The 22560-nt window shown below is 38.7% G+C and overlaps 1 protein-coding gene across 2 annotated transcripts in view; it reads left to right on the forward strand.

Moving 5' to 3' along the window:
* The window catches only part of ASCC3 (activating signal cointegrator 1 complex subunit 3), a 352215-nt gene that overhangs the window by 323843 nt on the left and 5812 nt on the right, over positions 1-22560 (forward strand). For both annotated transcript variants that reach the window (XM_088840691.1, XM_088840692.1), the window contains 4 exons: positions 13663-13814; positions 15728-15875; positions 19358-19567; positions 22091-22266. In XM_088840691.1, the coding sequence (XP_088696817.1) occupies positions 13663-13814; positions 15728-15875; positions 19358-19567; positions 22091-22266 (686 nt within the window). The remainder of the gene's footprint in view (positions 1-13662; positions 13815-15727; positions 15876-19357; positions 19568-22090; positions 22267-22560) is intronic.

Consider the following 22560-nt stretch of genomic DNA (forward strand, 5'->3'; position numbering starts at 1 on the left):
TGGCTTTGAAGATGATTTATTAATAGTTGATTCAGTGCCTGGAAGAAAACATTTAGGGAGCTATATTCTGATGGGTAAGTTTCCATTGTTTTGTAAATTCTTGCATCTAACTTTAATATAGGAGCTATCATTTTACATCTTTTTCTTTAATGCTCAAGCTTTTTTGAACAGGTAAGTTTCCAGCCCTTCTTCTCTTTCACATGAGATAACATGTAACTCATATACCATATACTTTAAGAAGTTGCATAAACAGAAAAAAGGGGGTAAATGTGTAAATTGGTATGCTTTACTTCTTTCAGAAAACCTTAAATTTGTGAAACTGAATCCCTGAAAGTTTATTAGTAGGGTTGTTATTTAGTCCAAACTTCAGAAGAGTAAGTTGACCTCTGTAATAATATCTGATAATGTGTATTAAATTTCGAATAACTAGTATCACATTTTTATAACCCACATCTGTTCTGAAAACAGATTGCATCTTCAATCTATTTTAATTGGTAAACTTAAGATATGAATGTATGCATCATTAGAGTCAGAATAGAAAAGAATAGGATAAGGGAAGCAAAAGAAGATACAATGATATAAATATTTTTATTGACCTGAATATTTTAACTGAGAGATATTACAACTATACCTGGGTCTATATTCCCATTGACAAATGATCCCCATTTATAGTAGATTAAAAAGCTGGACTATTTGATGATACCAGGAGATAAAACTGCCATGAAGCAAGGCTAACGTAACCTTTGAAGAGTATTTACCTATGGACGCACTCAGCACAGGCTCAGTGGGCTGTGAATGTATTGAATGTCTGTGTCAATTAAATGAACAAGTTCTAGAATCACAGTCAAATATAGTTAGTGGTGAATAGTCCAGTGTTACCGAGCTTAACCAAAGAAGTACTGCATCAAATCATTAATCCAAAACTTGTAAGAAATATTTTGATGTAGCAAATCGTAGGTTAACTCTCCTGTATATTCTTAATAGAATCCTTCCTTTCACATTTTTAAATGCTTATGATTATTATTAGATCAAATGAAAAGCTTATCTTTAAGTGGACAGTACAGCACCATAGACTTCAGAAAGCTTCTTTAGATCATTTTGAGAAAAAGATGGGTGAAGATCAGTAAATAATTTTAGATTTCCAAAATTGGATTATACATATTTAATAATATATAAAGAGTTAATTTCTGCAACTCAAGTCTTTGAAGAATCCTAAAATGAAAATTACACTGTTACGTTTTGAATATATCTTTTATACTTTTATGGGTATATTTCAAGGAATATTAATACTATAAGCATACATTTGGAGGATTTTGTATCATATCCAAAATATGCTGGAACCTTATCAATAACTATTTATAATGTCACTGACTGTTAAGGTGACTTGGGCATAATTCTTGGCACATAACAGATCTCAATATATCATGGGTGAACATAATGAATAAATATTTCACTTTTTCCTCTCTAGTTCTTTCTTAGGAGAGGATTGAAAAGGGAGATTTCTTGTGTGCAGATTCTCACAATGTTTTTCAAATTATCTGCCAAGTCTGAATTGTCTACCAACAAATGTCTGTATGTTGTAAACATTCATGTGACCTTATCAAATTCATAGAGACGGGGAAGTCTAATTCAGGCTGCTTTCCTGGCAAGACTGCCAGGAGCTCATATCTTGCCACAGAAGGGTTGATGAGGTTTTATTAATGGATGTCTATTTCAAAACAAATAATTCTAAATGAACTTAATCCTGAGTGGTTATTCTTTCAAATGCAAAGATCCACACTGTGATGCAGAATCATCATCCAGCTAGTGCTTATTTTACCCTGTATCAGAGTCACATTCAACAATAGAACACCCGAAGTGAAAGTGTGAGTCGCTCAATGGTGTCTGACTCTTTGTGACCCCATGGACTATAGCCTGCCAGGCTCCTCTGTCCATGGAATTCTCTAGGCAAGAATAGTGGAGTGGGTTGCCATTTCCTCCTCCAGGGAATCTTTCTGACCCAGGGGTCAAATCTGGATCTCTCCTGAATGCCAGACAGATATTCTTTACCATCTGAGCCACTAGGGAAGCCACACCACCTAAAACAAAGCACCATTCCCCACTGCAGATGCAACACAGAACTAATGCATTTAGCATTTCCAAAACTAACACAAATTTGTGGATTTTGAGGTGTAAAACACCTTCACTTACTCTTGTGGATTTACAGACAATCTCCCTTCAAGGACTATAATGTAATTTGGAAGGCTATTTCCCCCTGGGTGACTCTACCTGTAAGCTTTTGTATGACAATTTGGTGCTGGTTTATTGACGCTAGGATGCTATTATGAAGGATTCTTCTACCCGCAGCTCTTCTCCTCCTACCCACATAACAACCCTTTTCCCGGTTGGGGCTATAGGAAATGAGTAATGCTTAACCCATTTGTGTGATCAATTCACTTAAGCAGCTACTGTGAAATGTTAATCACAACTTTAATTTGTACTGCATTAGCATTTTGATTAACTTGTAGGCTTGCTAGCACACTTGAAGCGCTTTTACTCATAGTTACAGCTCGGAAATGACTTTTTGATTAATTAAGTTTGTTAGACAGCAGCTGAGCTTCCTGAATGCTAACCTTCTGGGGGTAAAAGTTCAGGAGAAAGTTACTGTGAACAACTGTTGCTATTGAAAAAGATTCTTGTACATGTACTTATAGCATTTTAATTATTGACAAAATATTGTATCATTACTTGCGAGTGACCTGAACCTTTAAAGGAGTGTGCCTTTCTGTCTAGAAAGCTTTTTTTCAGGTTTTCCCATCATTGTAAAACTTCTGGGAGCTCTTGAACTAAATAGTGCATTTTCTAGCAGATGTCTAACAACTAATGTTTTAACAGGCTGCCTAGGCTGAATTACCATAGTGGTTTTTGTTTTTTCTTAATAAACTTCGCATCTTAGACTTGAAGAAAAGTTACAAAGACAATACAGATGTTTCCTGGATACCCCACACTCAGTTTTCCTCTGTAGTTTATACCTTATGTCAACCTTTTGTCACAATTAACATTTGTCACGATGTACCTTATTGATATATTATTAACTAAAGTCCATGCTTATTCAGAATTCTTTAGTTTACTTAATGTCCTTTTCTTGTTCTAGGATTCCATTCAGGACACCTCATTATATTTAGTTGTCATGTCTCCTTAGTCTCCTCTTGGCTGTGAGTTTCTCAGACTTTCATTGCTTTTGATGATCTTTCCATAGTAGTTTGCATTTTCTTGATATTCCATAGATAACAACTTGGTTCCTGTAAAACAGTGAAAATGTTATCTTCTCATTCTGGACTGAATAAGTCTTTTTCTTCAACTCTGACCATGTATTATGTTTATGTCATTTAATTTAAACATAGCAACATTTTCCAGCCATTTGAACCTTTGTCATGACCTTGTTTTCATGTGGTCTTTCCCTATAGTGTCACTAAATATGGCGGAGAGGTGTGAGGAAAAGGAGAAAATGTCCTTGAAAAGGAGAAAGGTGAAAGGAAGGAAGAATAGAGGTTGTAGGTCATCAGAATGCTGAGAGGGAGTCGAGAGGCTGAAATCTCTCATTGTACTACATATGCACAACCCACAGCCACAGCTGACACGCTGAGGGCTGAATTCACAGCCTCTGTAAACTGAAGTTCAGAAAGTGTTTAATGCTGGATCATAGAGCTACATCTTTTTATGTACCTGTTAACATACCTCTTGGTGTACAGTAAATGATAGTTTTTCCTTTTGGTGAAGTGAGTGATTCTATTTCCTTGCAATGAAGTTGACTTAATTCAGTTACAGTACTCAGAGTTCCAGTTTTACGCTTGGATTATTTAAATCCAGAATTCAGGCATATTTCAAAAGATATTTAATGGCTGAGTATCCAGTTCCAGAAAAACATCTACTTTTGCTTTATTGACGCCTTTGACTGTGTGCATCACAACAAACTGAAAGATTCTTAAAGAGATGGGAATACCAGACCACCTGACCTGCTTTCTGAGAAACCTGTATGCAGGTCAAGAAGCAACAGTTAGAAGTGGACATGGAACAACAGACTGTTTCCAAATAGGGAAAGAAGTATGTCAAAGCTGTATACTGTCACCCTGCTTATTTAACTTATATGCAGAGTACATCATGTGAAATGCTGGGCTGGATGAAGCACAAGTTGGAATCAAGATTGCCAGGAGAAATATCAATAACTTCAGATATGCAGATGACACCACCCTTATGGCAGAAAGCGAAAAGGAACTAAAGAGCCTCTTGATGAAAGTGAAAGAGGAGAGTGAACAAGTTGGCTTAAAATTCAACATTCAGAAAACTAAGAACATGGCATCCAGTCCCATCACTTCATGGCAAATAGATGGGGAAACAATGGAAACAGTGAGAGACTTTATTTTTCTGGGCTCCAAAATCACTGCAGATTGTAACTGCAGCCATGAAATTAAAAGACGCTTGCTCCTTGGAAGAAAAGCTATGACCAACCTAGACAGCATATTAAAAAGCAGAGATACTACTTTGCCAACAAAGGTCTGTCTGGTCAGAGCTATGGTTTTTCCAGTAGTCATGTATGGATGTGAGAGCTGGACTACAAAGAAAGCTGAGCACCGAAGAGTTGATGCTTTTGAACTGTGGTGTTGGAGAAGACTCTTGAGAGTCCCTTGAACTACAAGGAGATCCAACCAGTCCATCCTAAAGAAAATCAGTCCTGAATATTCATTAGAAGGACTGATGCTGAAGCCGAAACTCCAGTACTTTGGCCAACTGATGCAAAGAACTGACTCATTGGAAAAGACCCTCATGCTGGGAAAGATCAAAGATGGGAAGAGAAGGGGACGACAGAGGATGAGATGGTTGGATGGCATCACTGACGCGATGGATATGAGTTTGAGTAGGCTCCAGGAGTTGGTATTGGACAGGGAAGCCTGGCGTGCTACAGTCCATTGGGTCACACAGAGTCAGACATGACTGAGCGACTGAACTGACTGAACTGATAACCAAATGGTGGATTAAAATTTATTTTTCGATTTTAGGTTTTCAAAACTCCTGTTGACAAATATTCTGAGACAATGATCAGTTAAATACATAATAATTTGGAATTTGCATAGTAAAATCTGGAGTCTGCATTTTTCTGTTAAGTACAGGAGAAAGGATAGATGTAAACCACTTTAAATCCTGCTTGAAATAAGACAGGATATGTCATTCAGAGGTTGTGGAATATAATGTGATGAGCACAGATACAAAATTAGAAAACCAAGATCAAGTCTTCTCACTTTTCACCAGTGTGGTTACAGTCACTGGACTGATGTGAGCTTCAGGAGACAGTACTAATGTCTGCCTCATAATTGGTGTTGTGAGCTATTTTTAAAAGTGTTGTACAGCCAACACACTACTGTACAAATATTTTGTCACACTTTATGTGTATGCTATCTATGCAGTTTGAGTTTATATAACTCATTGCTACTTTTCAGAATAATTGAATGAAATGTACTTTATTTGATACAAAACGCAGATCTATTGTCAAACTTGCATTTTTAAGTATAATCTATAGTACCGGAAAAAGAAGAAAAATATTTGTAGATTTGGATAAATTCATCCTTTGCAGGAATGGTTTACATCTCTATGAAATGTGGTTGTATTTATTATAAATAGCAAGACCAAGCTTGATATGCTTGAGGAATTCTTGCAATCAGTTCAAAATAAGTGTTGAGGACATGAGGTATATTCAAGTCAAAAAGCATGCCCTTGGCTTCACGATGCTTATAGCCTAAAAAATTTTCTTCCAGAGAGTGTACATCTTCTAAACTCTAGTTCTTTTTGATTATGGGGATAAGAAGCAGGGTTGTTTTTGGAGGTGGTAGTGGTTTTACCTTTGCACAAAGCCAAGTTCTTGAATGTTCCCTGTGAGTTCTACGCGAGGATCAGGTCTGGGATGTTTGTAGTATATGTACCCATCTTTGTTTTTACCTCTCCTTCTCTAGCTGTCAATCAGACACAGGCAGACACATACACCACCTCATTTCTGTGATCACTTTGAAACTCCTGGGCTGGCTCGTTCTTAGTGCTTCTCCAGTAATCAAAGTCTGCCTCCTCAGATCTCTCTGACCACATCTTTCTTCTCAGATTCCTGCTTCTCTTGTCCATGTATATTTTATTTTCAGTGTCTATAGGATTTCTTTTTCAACTGTGTTCCAAAGTCTGGATCTCTTTTCCCACCTCCCTCAAACACCAGTTCATAGCGTGCAGCTCCATTCCAGCTTCTACAGTCACCAGAGTGGCTTCAGCAAATGACCTTTCCAACACTAATCATATTCATCGCAAACTCCTCTGCTGTAATGCTACATCCAAACCCCTTCTGCCACCACCTCCATGGTATCACCCTCTGATTCTCCTGACCACAGCTTCTTTACCCATCAGCATGACTGAACATTTCTGTTACTCATCAGCCAGGAGTCTCTCCTCGCCTTCCTAATTCTATGGTCCAGTCCTCAGTTATCTATGACTTTACTTGCCACCCACACAGCATTGGCCCTCCAGCTGTCCACTTCAACAGTGATGTCACCAGTAACCTAAAATCTCAACATCTGAATTCTCTGCTTTCACACCCAAATTAATCCTGCTCATTATTGTCAGAATCAGTCATGAAACATTACTATTTCTATAATTTCTCAATGTTTCTAATAATTTCTATAATTACTATTTCAAAGTCATGCTGTTGAAACTCACCAATGCTTAGCTTTTATTCACATCAGTAATTCCCCCCAGTACTTATTCCAGATCTTTTCATGCTCCTTTACAGTTCTTTCTCCCAGCAAGAGGTTACACCTCCACTCACGGAGGTGCTAGATACCCTGTCATATGAGTGCTATCAATATCCGCTTCTTTCAGAGCTTCCCTCTCTGCCATGACTGTGTGCAGCCTAAGTGACCTGCTGAAGCCTCTCTTTTCTGTGAGGCTCACCTGCCCCGGGCATGGAAACCTCATTTTCTGATCCTAAGAGGGTCTTTTCTCTCTGGACATCTTACTCTGTGCCTACTGTAGGCTGCCTCCTTTTTTGACTTATGTTTTTCTGCCCCAACTCCAAGGGTACTACAGTCCATCTGAAAGATAGAAAGTGAACTTTATAAAAATAAATAACAATATAGTGTATGTTGGTATTTTATTGGAAGGTCAAGGCTTGCATTTAACTCTTCTGGCTTCAGAATGGCACCTTGGTTCAAATGAGTTCAAAACCAAATTCATTGCCTGCTTTCCTATAAATAAATGAACCACCCCATAGTTTCTGTTGATTATGATAGTTTTAATTGTAGTATAATTTTATAAATTAATGCAATGCCAAGAGTCATATTTCTACTCTGTCACTGTTGGAAATGACAGAGAATTCTGAGTCAGCATTCAGTTGAAGTTGATTCCAACTTAATAGGAAAAAGTCTCCTGCATGCAGTCAGCCCCCACCCATTTTGCCCCTAGACTTAGAATCATGTTAGCTTTGTCTGACAGGGGGCATGCCCAGTAGAAGCTGGACGTGAGGTAAAAGCGGCTGGGAGAGGGGTTCAGCATTTGCCTAATGTTAATTGGAAGGACTGATGCTAAAGCTGAAACTGCAATACTTTGGCCACCTCATGTGACGAGTTGACTCACTGGAAAAGACTCTGATGCTGGGAAAGGTTAGGGGCGGGAGGAGAAGGGGACGACCGAGAATGAGATGGCTGGATGGCATCACCGACTCTGTGGACATGAGTTTGAGTGAACTCCGGGAGTTGGTGATGGACAGGGAGGCCTGGCGTGCTGTGATTCATGGGGTCGCGGAGAGTCGGACACGACTGAGCGACTGAACTGAACTGAACTGAACTGAATGCTAAGCCAGTAAAGAATGTCGATTTTCCTCCACAGTGTACTAAAGCAGCTTTTTGTTGTTTGAGTATTAGATCTCTGTAAGGGACTTTGAGCTGTCTTGGGGAACTGAACCATGATCTCCAGCTATTAACAAAAACCAGCCCCATGCTATGGAGGAGTATACACTTCTTAGTACTTTGTTTTTTACACAACTTTTTTTCTTTTTTTTTCTGGCCACACCATGCAGCTTGCAGAATCCTAGCTCCCCAACCAGTGACTGAACCTGGGCCTTGGCAGTGAAAGCACCAAGTCCCAACCACTGGAACACTTGAGAAATCTCTTTAATACATCTTTAATGGTTACACTTCATTTATAGTTATTACAAACTACTGGCTATATATATTCTCCATGTTATACAATACATCTTTGTAGCCTATCTTACACCCAGTAGTTTGGATTTCTCACTCTTACCCCTGTGTAGCCCCTGACTAGTAACAAGTTTGTTCTATATATCTGTGAGTCTGCTTCTTATCTGTTATATTCACTAGTGTTGTATTTTTTTAGATTCCACATATATAAGTGATATCATACAGTATTTGTCTCTCTCTGTGTGACTTGTTTCACGTAGCATAATGCCCTCTAAATCCATCCACACTGGTATGAATGGCAAAATTCTGTTCTTTTTTATTGCTGAGTAGTACTCCGTTGTGAATATACCACATCTTCTTTATCTATTCGTCTGTTGATGGGCACTTAGGTTGCTGCTATATTTTGGCAGTTGTAAATAGTGCTTCTGTGAATATTGTGGTGCATGTATCTTTTGGAATTAGCGTTTTCATTTTCTTTAGATATATACCCAGGAGTGGAATTGCTGGATCATATGGTAGTTCTATTTTTAATGTTTCAAAGAACCTCTATGTTGCTTTCCACAATGGCTATCAATTTACATTCCCACCAACGGTGTATGAGGGTTCCCTTTTGTCCATCTCCTCATCAACATTTGCTATTTGTGTTCTTTTTGATGATAGCTATTCTGACAGGTGTGAAGTGATACCTCATTGTGGTTTTGATTTGCATTTCCCTCATTATTAGAGTGCTACTCACTCAGTCATGTCCAACTCTCTGTGACCCCGTGGACTGTAGCGCGCCAGGCTCCTCTCTCCATGGGATTCTCCAGGCAAGAATACTGGAGTAGGTTGCCGTGCCCTCCTCCAGGGGATCTTCCCAACCCAGGGATCATGATTAGAGATGTTCAGCATCTTTTCATGTACCTTTTGGCCATTTGCATTTCTTCCTTGGCAGAATATTCAGTTTTTCAGACCATTTTTTATTTGGGTTGTCTGTAGGATATTGAGTTGTATGAGCTGTTTATATATGTTGGATATTAATCCCTTATCAACATCATTTGCAAATATCTTCTCCCATGCAGTAGGCTGTCTTTTTGTTTATTGATGTATCCTTTGCTGTGCAAAAGCTTTTAAGTTTAATTAGCTTCCATATATTTTTGCTTTTATTCCCTTTAGGAAACAGATCCAAAAAAACATTACTGAGATCTATGTCAAAGAATGTTCTACCTTTGCATGTTTTCCTCTAGGAGTTTTTTAGTATCTGATCTTCCGTTTAGGTCTTTAATCCATTTTAAATTTATTTTTATATATGGTGTTAGAGACTGTTCTAATTTATTTTACAGGTAGCTGTCCAGTTTTCCCATCATGACTTATTGTAGAGACTGTGTTTTCTTCATTGTATATTCTTGTCTCATTTGTCGTAAATGAGTTAACCATAAATGCATGGGTCTAGTTCCAGGTTCTCTATCCTGTTCCTCTGATCTATGTGTTTTTGTGCCAGTACCATGCTATCTCACTAGTTCTTGTCTACCAGGAAGACTGCTGTAAAAGATAGTGAGATGCAGGGAGTCCATGCTAAGCACAGTCATGCAGGTGTATGTCAGGGTGACCCACGAGACCCTCAAACCCATTTACCTGGACCATCCCTTAGCCTTAGCCCCTTTAGGTATGTACCTACATGGTGACTTAGACTTGTCCACTCAAACTAAGAACCAAGTCCACATGCTCCAGTTTGGCCTGCACTGCAGGGTCTGCCTTCGGTTTTGTGTGTCCCCTAACTGTCTTGCAGTTGCACACCTCTCCTGATGAACAGTTCTGCCCATTCCATGCATTTGCTCCCAACCTTCCATACTTTGCTCCTTGAAGTCCTATACTCCTCAGTCCAGAAATCAATCCCCAAAGGTCCAAAGGAAGTCTCTCTTAGAAAGTCTCTCTTAGGTTGTTTTACAGTGTTCTTTCCATTTCCTCATAGAGGAACATTAAAATAAGTACCTGTTTATCAAGACCTATTATTGAGATCTAAAAGATTTATTCTGTTCCAGGCAGTATAACAGATATCTTACATAGTACATCATCTTATTTTACCCTCATCAGCCCCTGTACAGACATATAACACTTCTATCAATAAGAAATCTATCCTCGTAGGGTTAAGTAGTTTCCCCAAATTTATACATAGAAAATGGGACAAAATTAACATTCAAACCTGTGTCTAACATCAAAGCTTGTAGGGGTTTTTTTTCCTACACTGTGCTGCCTTTGGCAGATATGCCATAACAGGTAGAATGTTTGTTATAATTATTATAATTGGATTTTTACGAATGTTCTTTCATAAAATGACTATTTCTTGAGTACTCTGTGCTAGGGCTGTAATTGCCAAGACTAATCCCAGAATCTTGCCATCAAGGAGTCTCTATTTAATGGGCACGTGTGTAAACAAAGACCCACAGTATGATAATAGCAGTGTGGAGCAGTAGACACATAGGAAGTACCTCCTGTCCATTAGGTAGCCTTCACAGGAAGTAGTAGCATTTGAGGTTGACTTGAAGGATGTGTAGGAATTTCCCAGGTGGACAAGGTAGAGGGAGCAGGATTTGTAAGAAGAGGACCTGCAGAAAAGTGTTAGCTTTTGTCCGCTACGAAGCTTGAAGCCGTTGAAGAAACTTAAGCAGAGGAATGACATAGCCCATTTTACCTCTGTAAAAATGCACTGAGGTAACAATACAAAGTACGAAGAAAACTTAGAATGAGGATAAAGTGGTACTTATTATAATATTCCAGGTGAGCATTGATGAGGGTGTACACAGAGGCAGTGGCCAGAGAGGGAAGAGAAAACAGGACCCACTAGGGAGTGAGTAGGCAGTCGTGTGGCAACATTTATTCAGCACATTTGGGTTGTCACAACCATCTCCCATCCCCAATTCTTCCCTACCTGCCTTTTTTCTAAATTAAAACAAGATAAGTGATAGTTTTCAATTCATGATACGGCTTTTTCATTTACTTCACGTAAGTAATCACTTTGCATGATTTTTTACGTTTTCACATCTGGATCATACAAGGAAAGATTGTGGGCAGCTCTCATAAATTTTATGAAATCTTTCAACTTCATGAAAACTTCAAAGTTAAAAACATATGGTCCGTCCATCTAGCTCTTCTAGTATATGAGCTTTTGGTCTGGAATTTATTTCCAGTCAGGTTGTAATATAAAAATCACAAGTAAAATCACCATAGTTACTCTGCATTACAACTTCTAACATCATCATGATACTGCATTAGGTATAATTACTCATTTGTCTTCCCTTTCGAAATTCAAGAGTTGTGACTTGTGAACTAATACTTTTATTTTTGTCTGAGGAATGTTTCTCGTGACCAGCTTGTCTCATATACTTCAAAGGCTAAGCGTTTTAATCAGCTCCACAGAGAAATAGGAAAAACAGAAGTGGATTTCCCCTGGATTTATAAACACATACATTCATGCATGTATACACTTTCATATGCACACATACATATAAATACATTATACCAACCATAAAGCTTTATGATATGCAATTAGTAGGCTCACGGTTGTATGAGTGCTAAGTCACTTCAGTCGTGTCCAACTCTTTGTAACCCCATGGACTGTAGCCCACCAGGCTCCCCTGTCCATGGGATTCTCCAGGCAAGAATACTGGAGTGAGTCTTCTCCAACGGCTCTTTCCAACCCAGGGATTGAACCCACATCTCTTAAGTCTCCTGCATTGGAGGTGGGTTCTTTACCACTATCACCACCTGGCAAGCCCAGGCTCATGGGTACTAAAGGCTAATTTGACCATTCCATCACAGTAACCATCATACCCAGAGATGTGGATCCATTTCCCTGTAATATGTATAAAAAGACCACAGATTGGTTTAGCCAGATGTTTTTTAAACTATTTTACATTTTGTAAATTAGAAAACCCAGATTAGGAAATTCAAACCTTGGAAGGAAAATGTGTCTGACTCAATAAGTACTAAGTAATATGGCAGATTAATTTTACTAACATAATAAAGCTTTAAGAACCATTTCTATAAATGTACTTGTAGATTTTGTACATTTTATAAATATTTTACAATCAGTGAGATGGTGAAATATCATTTTAGGCATTATGAGGTACATCTGATTTCTCTTACCTTCTTTTCCCAAAACAAGAGAGTGCACTCCTAAAACTATGTAAACTAGCTGCCTCCGATCATGATATTAACTTATGTGTCTTTAAGTCAGCATTCACTAGAATCTAATTTAATTGAAATAGCTTTGCCTGTGTAAACTTCTCCTTTGTTTAAATAAGATTTCACTGTTTGGTTTGGTCTTAAGCAAATGCAGCCGTTTGTTTGTCCATAAAACATTGGATTAAATGTATAGACTAATATGAATAGCTTCTCATCATTCCCCATGTACATGTACACTGGTCCTTGCCCCCTTTACTGTGTGGCATAGTATAGTCACTGAAAACCAGGGCTCAGCTTTTAGCCTGCTCTCTGGGAAAAAATAAATTTTGGGTAAGTAGACCCATCACCTTACCATTGTTGCCTTTAAATTTGGGAAAGACTACTTGAGATTTGAATCAATGGTAAAGAATCCAACTGCAATATATGCAATAGACAAGATGTGGGTTCGGTCCCTGGGTCAGGAAGATCCTCTGGAGTAGGAAATGGCAACCCACTCCAGTATTCTTGCCTGGGGAAATCCCATGGACAGAGGAGCCTGATGGGCTACAGTCCATAGGGTCACAAGAGTCAGACACAACTTAGTGATTAAACCACCACCACTTGAGATTTACTTTTTAAATGGAGCTGCTAGTGCTCTTGAAACAGTGAATTATATATAATTTGCTCTCAAAGTACACTGAGTTTTTCTCTTTATTTTATTGCTGCTACTGCTAAGTCACTTCAGTCGTGTCCGACTCTGTGTGACCCCATAGACGGAAGCCCACCAGGCTCCCCCGTCCCTGGGATTCTCCAGGCAAGAACACTGGAGTGGGTTGCCATTTCCTTCTCCAGTGTGTGAAAGTGGAAAGTGGAAAGTGAAACTGAAGTCGCTCAGTCGTGTCCGACCCTTAGCGACCCCACGGACTGCAGCCTACCAGGCTTCTCCATCCATGGGATTTTCTAGGCAAGAGTACTGGAGTGGCTTGCCATTGCCTTCTCCGTTATTTTATTACAGTGCCAATATTATCTGCCTAATCTTTGCTGACCTAAAAAAGCTAAATGTTTGGCATTTTGTACAAAGTAATGTGCAGTAAATGTTGTAAGAGATGTTTCACTAATGTTCCACTATAGACTATGTTTCACTATGTTCCCCTCCAGTCCAACTGTAGTTTATTTTCTGGTTTCTTCTTTTGATTAGTAGTAATTTAGAGGTATAACCCTGGGAGCTTTTTGTTAAAGCTAGGCATCAGATCCCCCATGGAGAGGGAAGGTGCCATGGTACCTTTATAACGTGTGTGTTCTCCCTGTTCAGGCAATGCTGGACGTGGCTGCCCACCAGGGCTGGCTGGTGACTGTCCTGAACATCACCAACCTGGTGCAGATGGTAATTCAGGGGCGGTGGTTGAAAGACTCCTCCCTCCTAACAATACCACACATAGAAAACCACCATCTGCACATTTTCAGGTAAGTATTTTAATTCTCAATATAATTGAGTTTTTTTATTTCAAAAAATCATTTCCTTTAAGTGTATGGTCACTTGAATTTCACATTGTGCCTAGAATATTGATTCCTTACAGTGAAAATGCCCCTGTTTCCCAGAGGGAAACATAGACTAGCGACAGTCGAATTCTCACTTGAAATTTGATCATTGGCCTCAAACTGAACTGCAATTCATTTTAACCTTCTATTGTTTTCCATTTGCACCATCAAATGCATCTTCATTTTAACTATTTCTTTGCTGTGTCAGCCTTCATTTTAAAAAATCTTATGCAAGTACTTTAAGTGACCTAAAGTAAAAGAAATTACCAGTTTCTATCATTGCAGAATAGATTTGAGAGATCAGAAATCTTTTGTCAAAAGTAAACTGTGCATCTGTAAAATGTCCAAAAACTGAGTAGTTATATATATATATCTAGCAGCTCAAGATGTTACTTGTGCCTGTAAGAAGAGTTTATGTTATCATAAAATTATTCAACTCTTAGGTCCTATTTATGAAAAGAAAGTGAAAGTGTTAGTTACTTAGTCATGTCTGACTCTTTGCAACCCCATGGACTGTAGGCCACCAGACTCCCCTATCCACAGAATTTCCCAGGCCAAGAATACTGGAGTGGGTTGCCATTTCCTTCTCCAGGGGATCTTCCCGACCCAGGGATTGAACCCAGGTCTCCTGCATTAAAGGCAGATTATTTACCATCTGAGCCACCAGGGAAGCCTAGGCCCCATGTACATGGCTACAGCTATTTTAGCAAAGGAAAGAACGGTACATACTACAAGCAAGATTAGTGGTGTTTGAATGAAATTGTTTCTTTTCACACCACTTGAGAGATACTGTGCAGCCAAAGTATTGTTTCACAGTCATGTAGACGGACAAAACAGTCTTCCTGTGCTTGCCATCATGCACCCTTCTGCCTCTCATCAGCTGGACGAGGAGTGGCAGTCATTTGATGCATCTAGAAATATTCGTCACCAGAACCTCTGGCACACATGGGGTCTCCTCGGGGAAGTCCCTCCATCTGACTGACATACACTGGCTTCCAGGGTGGTTGATCCCATGGTGCCCGAGTCCCTGCTATGAGATGTCCCTGAGAACTAAAAGGCATGTTCAGAGAATGGGCCACACCAACAGCAGGTGACCTGGGGCTGAGGAAAGGAGATACCTCACGTGTCTACGGTTCAATTTCAGCAACTCTTCCAACATGGTACTAGAAGTTATGGGAGTTGGGTTTCAGCAGTAAAGGAGACACACAGGGTACCAACCCACCGGTTGATACCAGCACACAGGTTTGTTATGGAAACTGGTTGGGTCCTAGGAGATTTGATCCATTTTATTATTGCTACCCAGAAAAGTGGCTGTATTTGTCTAATTTCAAGGATATTTTTCATCTTACCATATAAACAGAAAATAGATTTAGATAGGCTCCTTTCCTGGTGATACAGCACTATTTATACTATAAATCTGAAATATTCCCCTAATATACTTTTAACTGTAGGATGTCAACAACTTACAATGAAAACTTTATTCAAGTAAATGTATTAGAGACATTTGCCTGCATCCATTACAAATGGTTCAGTATTTTATCCACATAGACACATCAGCACATATTAGTGCCTTCGTATAGAAAGACACCACCTGTCTGTCAATCCTAATTTTCTACTGAGCTCACACATGATTCACACATTTTATGTCGTGGTAGCAAAACTGCCCTGGATTGATACTTTAGAGAATCCTGACTGATTTTGAAGCTTCATAATAATGGTCTTTAAAAAGTTATACAGTAAATTTAATTTTTAAACTCTTCTCTTTATAGAAACCATCGTTGTCAGAAAATCTCATTTGTGCTATGAAAGAATTATTTGGTGTTGATATTATTTCTTAGGAAATGGAGCCCAGGTGTGAAGGGCCCACGTGCTGGTTACCCAGGGTCCATTGAGTGCCTCCCAGAACTGATCCATGCCTGTGCAGGGAAAGACCATGTGTTCAGCTCCATGATAGAAAAAGAGCTCCCGGCCCCCAAAATGAAGCAGGTAAGGCTATCAGTTCCGTGTTTAGACACTCCCTGACTCTATCTGAGAAGTTACACAAAAGTTTTCTAACTTAGAGTGTTGCTTTCAGAGTCAGACTCTCCTGGGTTTAAATTCCACCTGCCATTTACCATGATTGTAAACATGAAGACATTATATCAGTCTCATGAAATTCTTGGGAAGATTAAGCAGAATGTTATTATGTAAACTGCTGTATGCTCTATATCTATGCTGATATAGCATAAGAGCTCAACAGATGGTATGAAAAGCAATGACAGTAACAATAATTAGAAATAGCAGCTGCATTATTAGAAGGTTGTTTCAGTACAATGCTGCTCCTCCGGCTGAGAAAGGCCTACTAGGACTTAGTCATTTAGGCTACATTGCCCGGGAGTCCTTCTATCAATAATCCCTTCTTCAAGGTGGTTTTTTGTTGTTTTTTTACACTTGGATATATTTTCATGCAACTCCCTCAATTACTCTTTTATGCCCCCCTCATTTTAATCACTTTTTGTTGCTAGATACTAAAGTATTTCTTCAAACAAATTCCTTGTTTGTATACTTTGTAGCTCAGAAAAATCTAACTCTATGTTGTGAAAGACAACATAAGTCATTGCTCCAAACTATCTTTGGAAAGACCAAAAATATGAATGAACAATGCCAGAAATATTTGGCATATATAGACTTTTAAATCTTAAGCGATTTTACCCTAAGCATGTAAATGTTCAGGGTTTACAACATAATTAACATATTGGCTTGCAAAACAGGTAGTAAAATAAAGAAACTTCTAAACCATGTCATTTTTCTGCCCCCCACTCAGTGGAACTTATTTCAAGCAAGACTTGGAAAAAGTATAGCAGGCATTTAAGTCTGATTGTTCAATTTCTGTTGAACCCAGAATTGGCACAAAAAATCTATTTAAATATTCATAATAAGTTCCTCCCTTTCTAGCTAAATTATCATCAAAATTATGAATAAAAACAATATATTTAAAACGAGGCTTCTATTAGCAACAACAGATTTCTAACATAACATACAGTGGTTTCAAGCCAAGTTTTAGATGTGATAAAAAATTAGAACATTGTTATAATTAGTTCAGGGAAAACTCAGAAGTAAACTTACTTAATTTATTTGCATAAATTGCCATTCTGTTATCTTTAAAACCAAATGCAAATTGGCTCAGTCTGATATGATGATGGTTATTTGGCTCAAAAGTGCTTCAATTTGCAGAGCAATCTGGTGTCGGCTCTGCAGTGAGGCGATCCCAGGTAACATACAAATCCTGAATTATTCCAGAAATTAGTATGTTTAAAGCATCAATTTAAGTGCTAATTGCAGTAGTAATGAGAAAAAGCAGTACGACTGTGAGATTTGCATCTTCTACCCCATCAGTATGCCTGGAACGGCTGCTGACTGGCAGAGGATTTGGCTGCTAATTAAATAATTGTATGCATGGCAGTGCTCTTGCCTGATTCAATAGATGAAGATTAATCCACAGATAAATATGTTTGGCTGGTGTTGAAATGTCTTAGCAATTTCTTTAAAAACAGCTCATGTTTTATATACTTACATATTGTGTATATGTATATATGTTTGCGTATATATATGTACAAATGTATACACACACCCAAAAAATATATGTATATGCATTGTAGATTGCAAATAATAATATTAAGCACTGCAAAAAGATTACAGTTATGTAAAAGAAAGATCTGACTTTTGGGGGCTTTGTAAAATAAAGTTCCAATGAGTTGCTAATAATTATTATATTGCTGACTCATTTAAATGTACAAGAAAAATATGAAGTCTTACTTCATATGATAAGTGCTACTTGTGTTATCTCACGAAGTTAAATGCTATATGGAAATGGTATATTTGTGTCCTCGCTCTGGCTAGTCTAATAACATCCAGTGGTACAGCTTCTAGACTCAGCTGGTTCTAGCAGGGGATAAGCCATGTACCTTAAAGCACAGTGTAGACCAATTCTGTGACTTGAGTATTTCAGCATCTATTTCAAACATAATTTCAGATTCACAATACAAGTTACAGGATTGGCATTGAATTGAAAATTTGCATTGGATTTACATATTTTGAATTCCTGAGGGATAGTTTGATTCATCAGGGCTTCTTCATTTCAATTATGTGGTATACTCTACAGCAATAAAGTCTTAGCGAATAGGAACTCAAAGCCTATAAGGATACCTATGGAATATTATTAAAGAAATAAAAGGAAAAAATTAAAGTACTCATGAGCTTTTAAAAACTAACTTAGAATGTAACAACAGATAAAGCAACCAGTATAGAGAGTTTTCTTGACCAGTGGTGATATTTGCCACAGAATTATAAATGTTAGACGACAATTATCTGAGGATATTAGGGGTTTTTTTTACTTCTTTTCCATAGACTTAGGAATTCATTCATTTATTCAACAATGATAAGCACTTGAAAAGTGAAAGTGAAAGTCACTCAGGCGTATCCAACTATTTGCAACCCCATGGACTGTAGTCCATGTAATATTCCAGGCCAGAATACTGGCGTGAATAGCCTTTCCCTTCTCCAGGGGATCTTCCCAACCCAGGGATCAAACCCAGGTCTTCCACATTGCAGGCAGATTCTTTACCAATTGAGCCACAAGGGAAGCCCCATTAATGATAAGCACTTACTATTTGCATTTTGATTTTTCACAAATACATTTAATTAAAAGAGCAGGAATAAAATTGGTAATATTTTCTACTCCTTTAATATGTGTCATATAAGTTGGTATTCTCAATATGATAATACCAAAAATTTGTTTCTAGAAAGAACCCTAGACCTAGAGATTTCCTTACAATATACAAACATATAAAATGTTTTCCTTTCAGAATAATTTGGAATAACAACAAAAGAATCGGCCATTTTGTACATTAAATGGTCAATGAAAGATGCTGTCTGACATCAAAAATTGCATGACAACAATTTTTCAAATTGCTTTTATATCCCCAAGTAATGCTGTCCACCTTAGCAGTCACATAAATGCTTATACTTGATGCTTCTCTGAAACTAGCCAGTTCAACAATTATTTTAAAACTTATTTTTTTTAGTATAGTCAATAGCCACTCAATGTCTCAAAAGGATTTATGATAAAAGAGTCACAAGTTTAGGTAATGATCAATACTTTTTTAGTTTTTTTTTAAAGGGACTTTAATAATATTAAAAGCACACTATTTTCACAAACAAATGAGTACAAGAAAAACTAGGAAATCTGAATAAGAGCTGTAGATTGTGTCACTGTTAATATCCTGGTATAAATACTTGTACTGTAGTTGTGAAAAATGCTCACCTGGGGGAAATTGGAGAATGGTACACAGGATCTGTCTGCTTTATTTCTTAAAACTGCATTGAATCCATAATTAACCTCAGAACAAAGTGGTTGATTTTTTAAAAGTTCACTACTTCTTAGTTGATCACTACATTTCAATTACCCACTCTTTTCTCTTCTTATTCAGGCATGGAATTTCTTATCTCATTTGCCAGTGATCGATGTTGGCTTGAGTGTTAAAGGCTGGTGGGATGATGCCGCAGAGGGACACGATGAGGTCTCCATCACAACTGTGGCTTCAGACAAACGCAGCGACAACAGATGGGTCAGGTTGCATGCTGATCAAGAGTATGTGCTTCAAGTCAGCCTGCAGAGAGTCAGCCTAGGGTTCCACAAGGTAGAGTATTTGGTTTCCATTCTCAAATGCTTCACACCAGATACAAGCACGCGCCAGCACACATATCTGTTATGTGACTAATGCCTCCGTGCCCTTCACAGATCCCGCTTCCTCAACTGGCCTTAAGCAGCAAGAGTCAGTCTTCTGAAATGAGTCACTTCTCCTCATGTGCCATGTTTCAACCCCAGAATACCCATGGGACATCATAATATAATGCCTAGAGTCCTGTTCTCAGAGCATGGTCTACAGATTCAGCAGAATTTCCTAGAGTAGCTTTAAGAGTACAGATTCCTTGGCCCTATACTAGGCCCACAGCAGTCTCAGGGCTTCAAGGAAATCTCAAAATCTAGACTTTCACTCCACACTTCAGATGAAGAAGATACTAGTAAAGTTTTTCCATGCCTCCTTTGCCACATCTGCTTGCTTCCTTCATGAGACTGCACATGAGAGAGCTCTGTCAACATGCAAATAGGCCAAAATTTATATTTTAAGTTACTGTGCTCTATTCTACTGTCTGTGGCACCACAGTAATTATTGAGCCCTTCAAGAATATTACTACACGACATGTGGGCAAATTGGCTTTTGGACCATAACAATCATTTGTTTATTTTTGACTGTACTGGGTCTTGGTTGTTTTGAGCGGGCTTTCTCTAGTTGCAGTGTGGGGAGAGGAAGGCCTCCACTTCCTTGCAGTGGCTTCTTATTGCGGAGCACAGGCTCTGGGCATGCAGGCTTTAGTAGTTTCCGCTCCCAGCCTCTAGAGCACAGGGTCCGTAGTTGTGGGGCATGGGCTCTGCAGTTGCTCCGCAGCATGTGGGATCCTCCCTGACCAGGGATAGAACCCACATCCCCTGCATTTGCAGGCAGATTCTTATCCACTGCACCACCAGGGAAGTCCCATGATCTTCAAAATAAGAATTTGCTTTCTCCTTAGCCGAGGGAGAAGGGGCTTTCCCATATCGAGAACTCTCCCTGAGGAATGAGGTTGTGGTTCACTAATATTCTCCTCCCTGTATTCACACACAAAACGATCAGTAACTTTCTGTTGTTATAAAATGTCTTTTCAGTACTGTGCCTTGAAGCCTCATCTCATTTGATTTCTAATTCAAAAAACCAATCAGTGTAAGTATGAACTGATTGGCCTCTGGCATTTCAGAGGCTTTCATATGAGCATTTTCAGGTGACTTAAGGTATCCCAACTTACAAAAAAAAAAAAAGGCAGTCATAATTATGAAGATAAAATCATGAGAAAAAAAAACTTAAGAGTTTTCTTTATCACTGCTATGTAAGAAGATATGATTTCCCATTTTACAGAATAATGGGACTTGGGGAGTTTAGGAATTTGCCAAGGTCCTAGAGTCAGAAACTATGGTAGCAGGATGGGAACCCAGAGTTCTCTGATTCCAGTCTCTGATTGCTTTGTACCTACCACATGCACCCACACTGACAGAAACAAGGCCAGTCCCAAACAGCCAGACAGTGGCTCCCCAGCCTCAGGGGGCTCACTCTCAGCAAAGACGCTCAAGCAACGTAACGCAGTGCCCAGACTAACAGTGTACCGGGGTGTAGCTAAGCTGTGTTGAGAGCACTAGTGAGGGGGAACTTTGAGGCCTTTGCAAACATTTCTGACAATAAGATTCTTTTTACCATAATATTAGTCCTTAAACATTAGATTTAATCATGCTAGAAAAACTCTAAATTTTGTTTCTAAGTGCTGTAAAGATACATTACTGTCTGACCTCTCTTTTAAAATGCCTTCAGTGAAACATCTTCCTCTGGAATATTGAGTGAAATTTGATCGAGAGCATGTCATTATTAGCATCCTTTACACCATAAACTCATTGTCTTAAGGAATCTCTAGAATCTTTGATTTTCTAAAAATCAATCTGAAATAAAGACTTCAAGTGTTGTCATTATGGAGATATCTAATCTTGGATGGTGGTGATTAATATATTTTACAATTTGCTTGGCTCACAATTTCCTATTCCTTAGAGAAAGGACCTTTTAATATTGCCATATTGGAATATGTACTTTTTCATGTGAGTTTTATTCTTGGGTAGTGCGGGAACATGTTTATATGACAGTGTTTATTATCTTAAGATTCAGAGTCCAGCTTCAATTGACTTTTTTCCCCAAGTATTGGTTTCTTATATATAAAGCTTTGGAAGATTTGGTTAATATGATTGTATCCCAGCTTGTTCATCTGCAAATAGGGTATTAATTTTCTTTACAAGAATGGTGTCAGAATTTATTTTGATGTCAAGATTCAAAGGTTTTCTGTTCTGAGCCAAATAATCCTGGTGGTTATGGCCACAAGTAGTAGTGTGGCTATAATGTGCTTTGAGAATCTTAAAAAAAGGTAGATGATGGCATATCGAATATACCAAACCTGAAAATTAAACACATCCCAGATACTCAGATTTATGGCCGCCGAAAAAGACAACATGGCCTTTTAACCACAACCAAGTGGTATAGAAAATCTAGCCATTATGATACTTTATCTTTCCTTTTTCTGGTTTACAGGGAAAGCAAGACAGTCATGCAGTTACTCCTCGATTTCCCAAATCGAAGGATGAAGGATGGTTTTTGATATTAGGAGAAGTGGATAAGAGAGAACTTATCGCTTTGAAAAGAGTGGGCTATGTCCGAAGTCATCACGTAGTTTCCATCTCTTTTTATACCCCTGAAGTACCCGGGAGGTAAGCAGAATCTTTACCCCCAAAGAATTAACCATGACTGTGATGAGAACACCACAGACTATGGGCTTCCTGGGTGGTACTAGTGGTAAGGAATCCCCCTGCCACTGCAGGAGACACAGGAGATGCAGGTTCAATCCCTGGTTGGGAAGATCCCCTGGAGGAGGGAATGGCAACCCACTCCAGTACTCTTGCCTGGAGAATCCCATGGACAGAGGAACCTGGTGGGCTGCAGTCCATAGGGTCACAAAGAGTCAGACAGGACTGAAGCAACTTTGCAGACATGTGATGAACACG

This window comes from Moschus berezovskii, chromosome 10 (assembly GCF_049115385.1).
Source record: "Moschus berezovskii isolate FMDL1 chromosome 10, NW_MosBer_1.0, whole genome shotgun sequence".
Lineage (NCBI taxonomy): Eukaryota > Metazoa > Chordata > Mammalia > Artiodactyla > Moschidae > Moschus > Moschus berezovskii.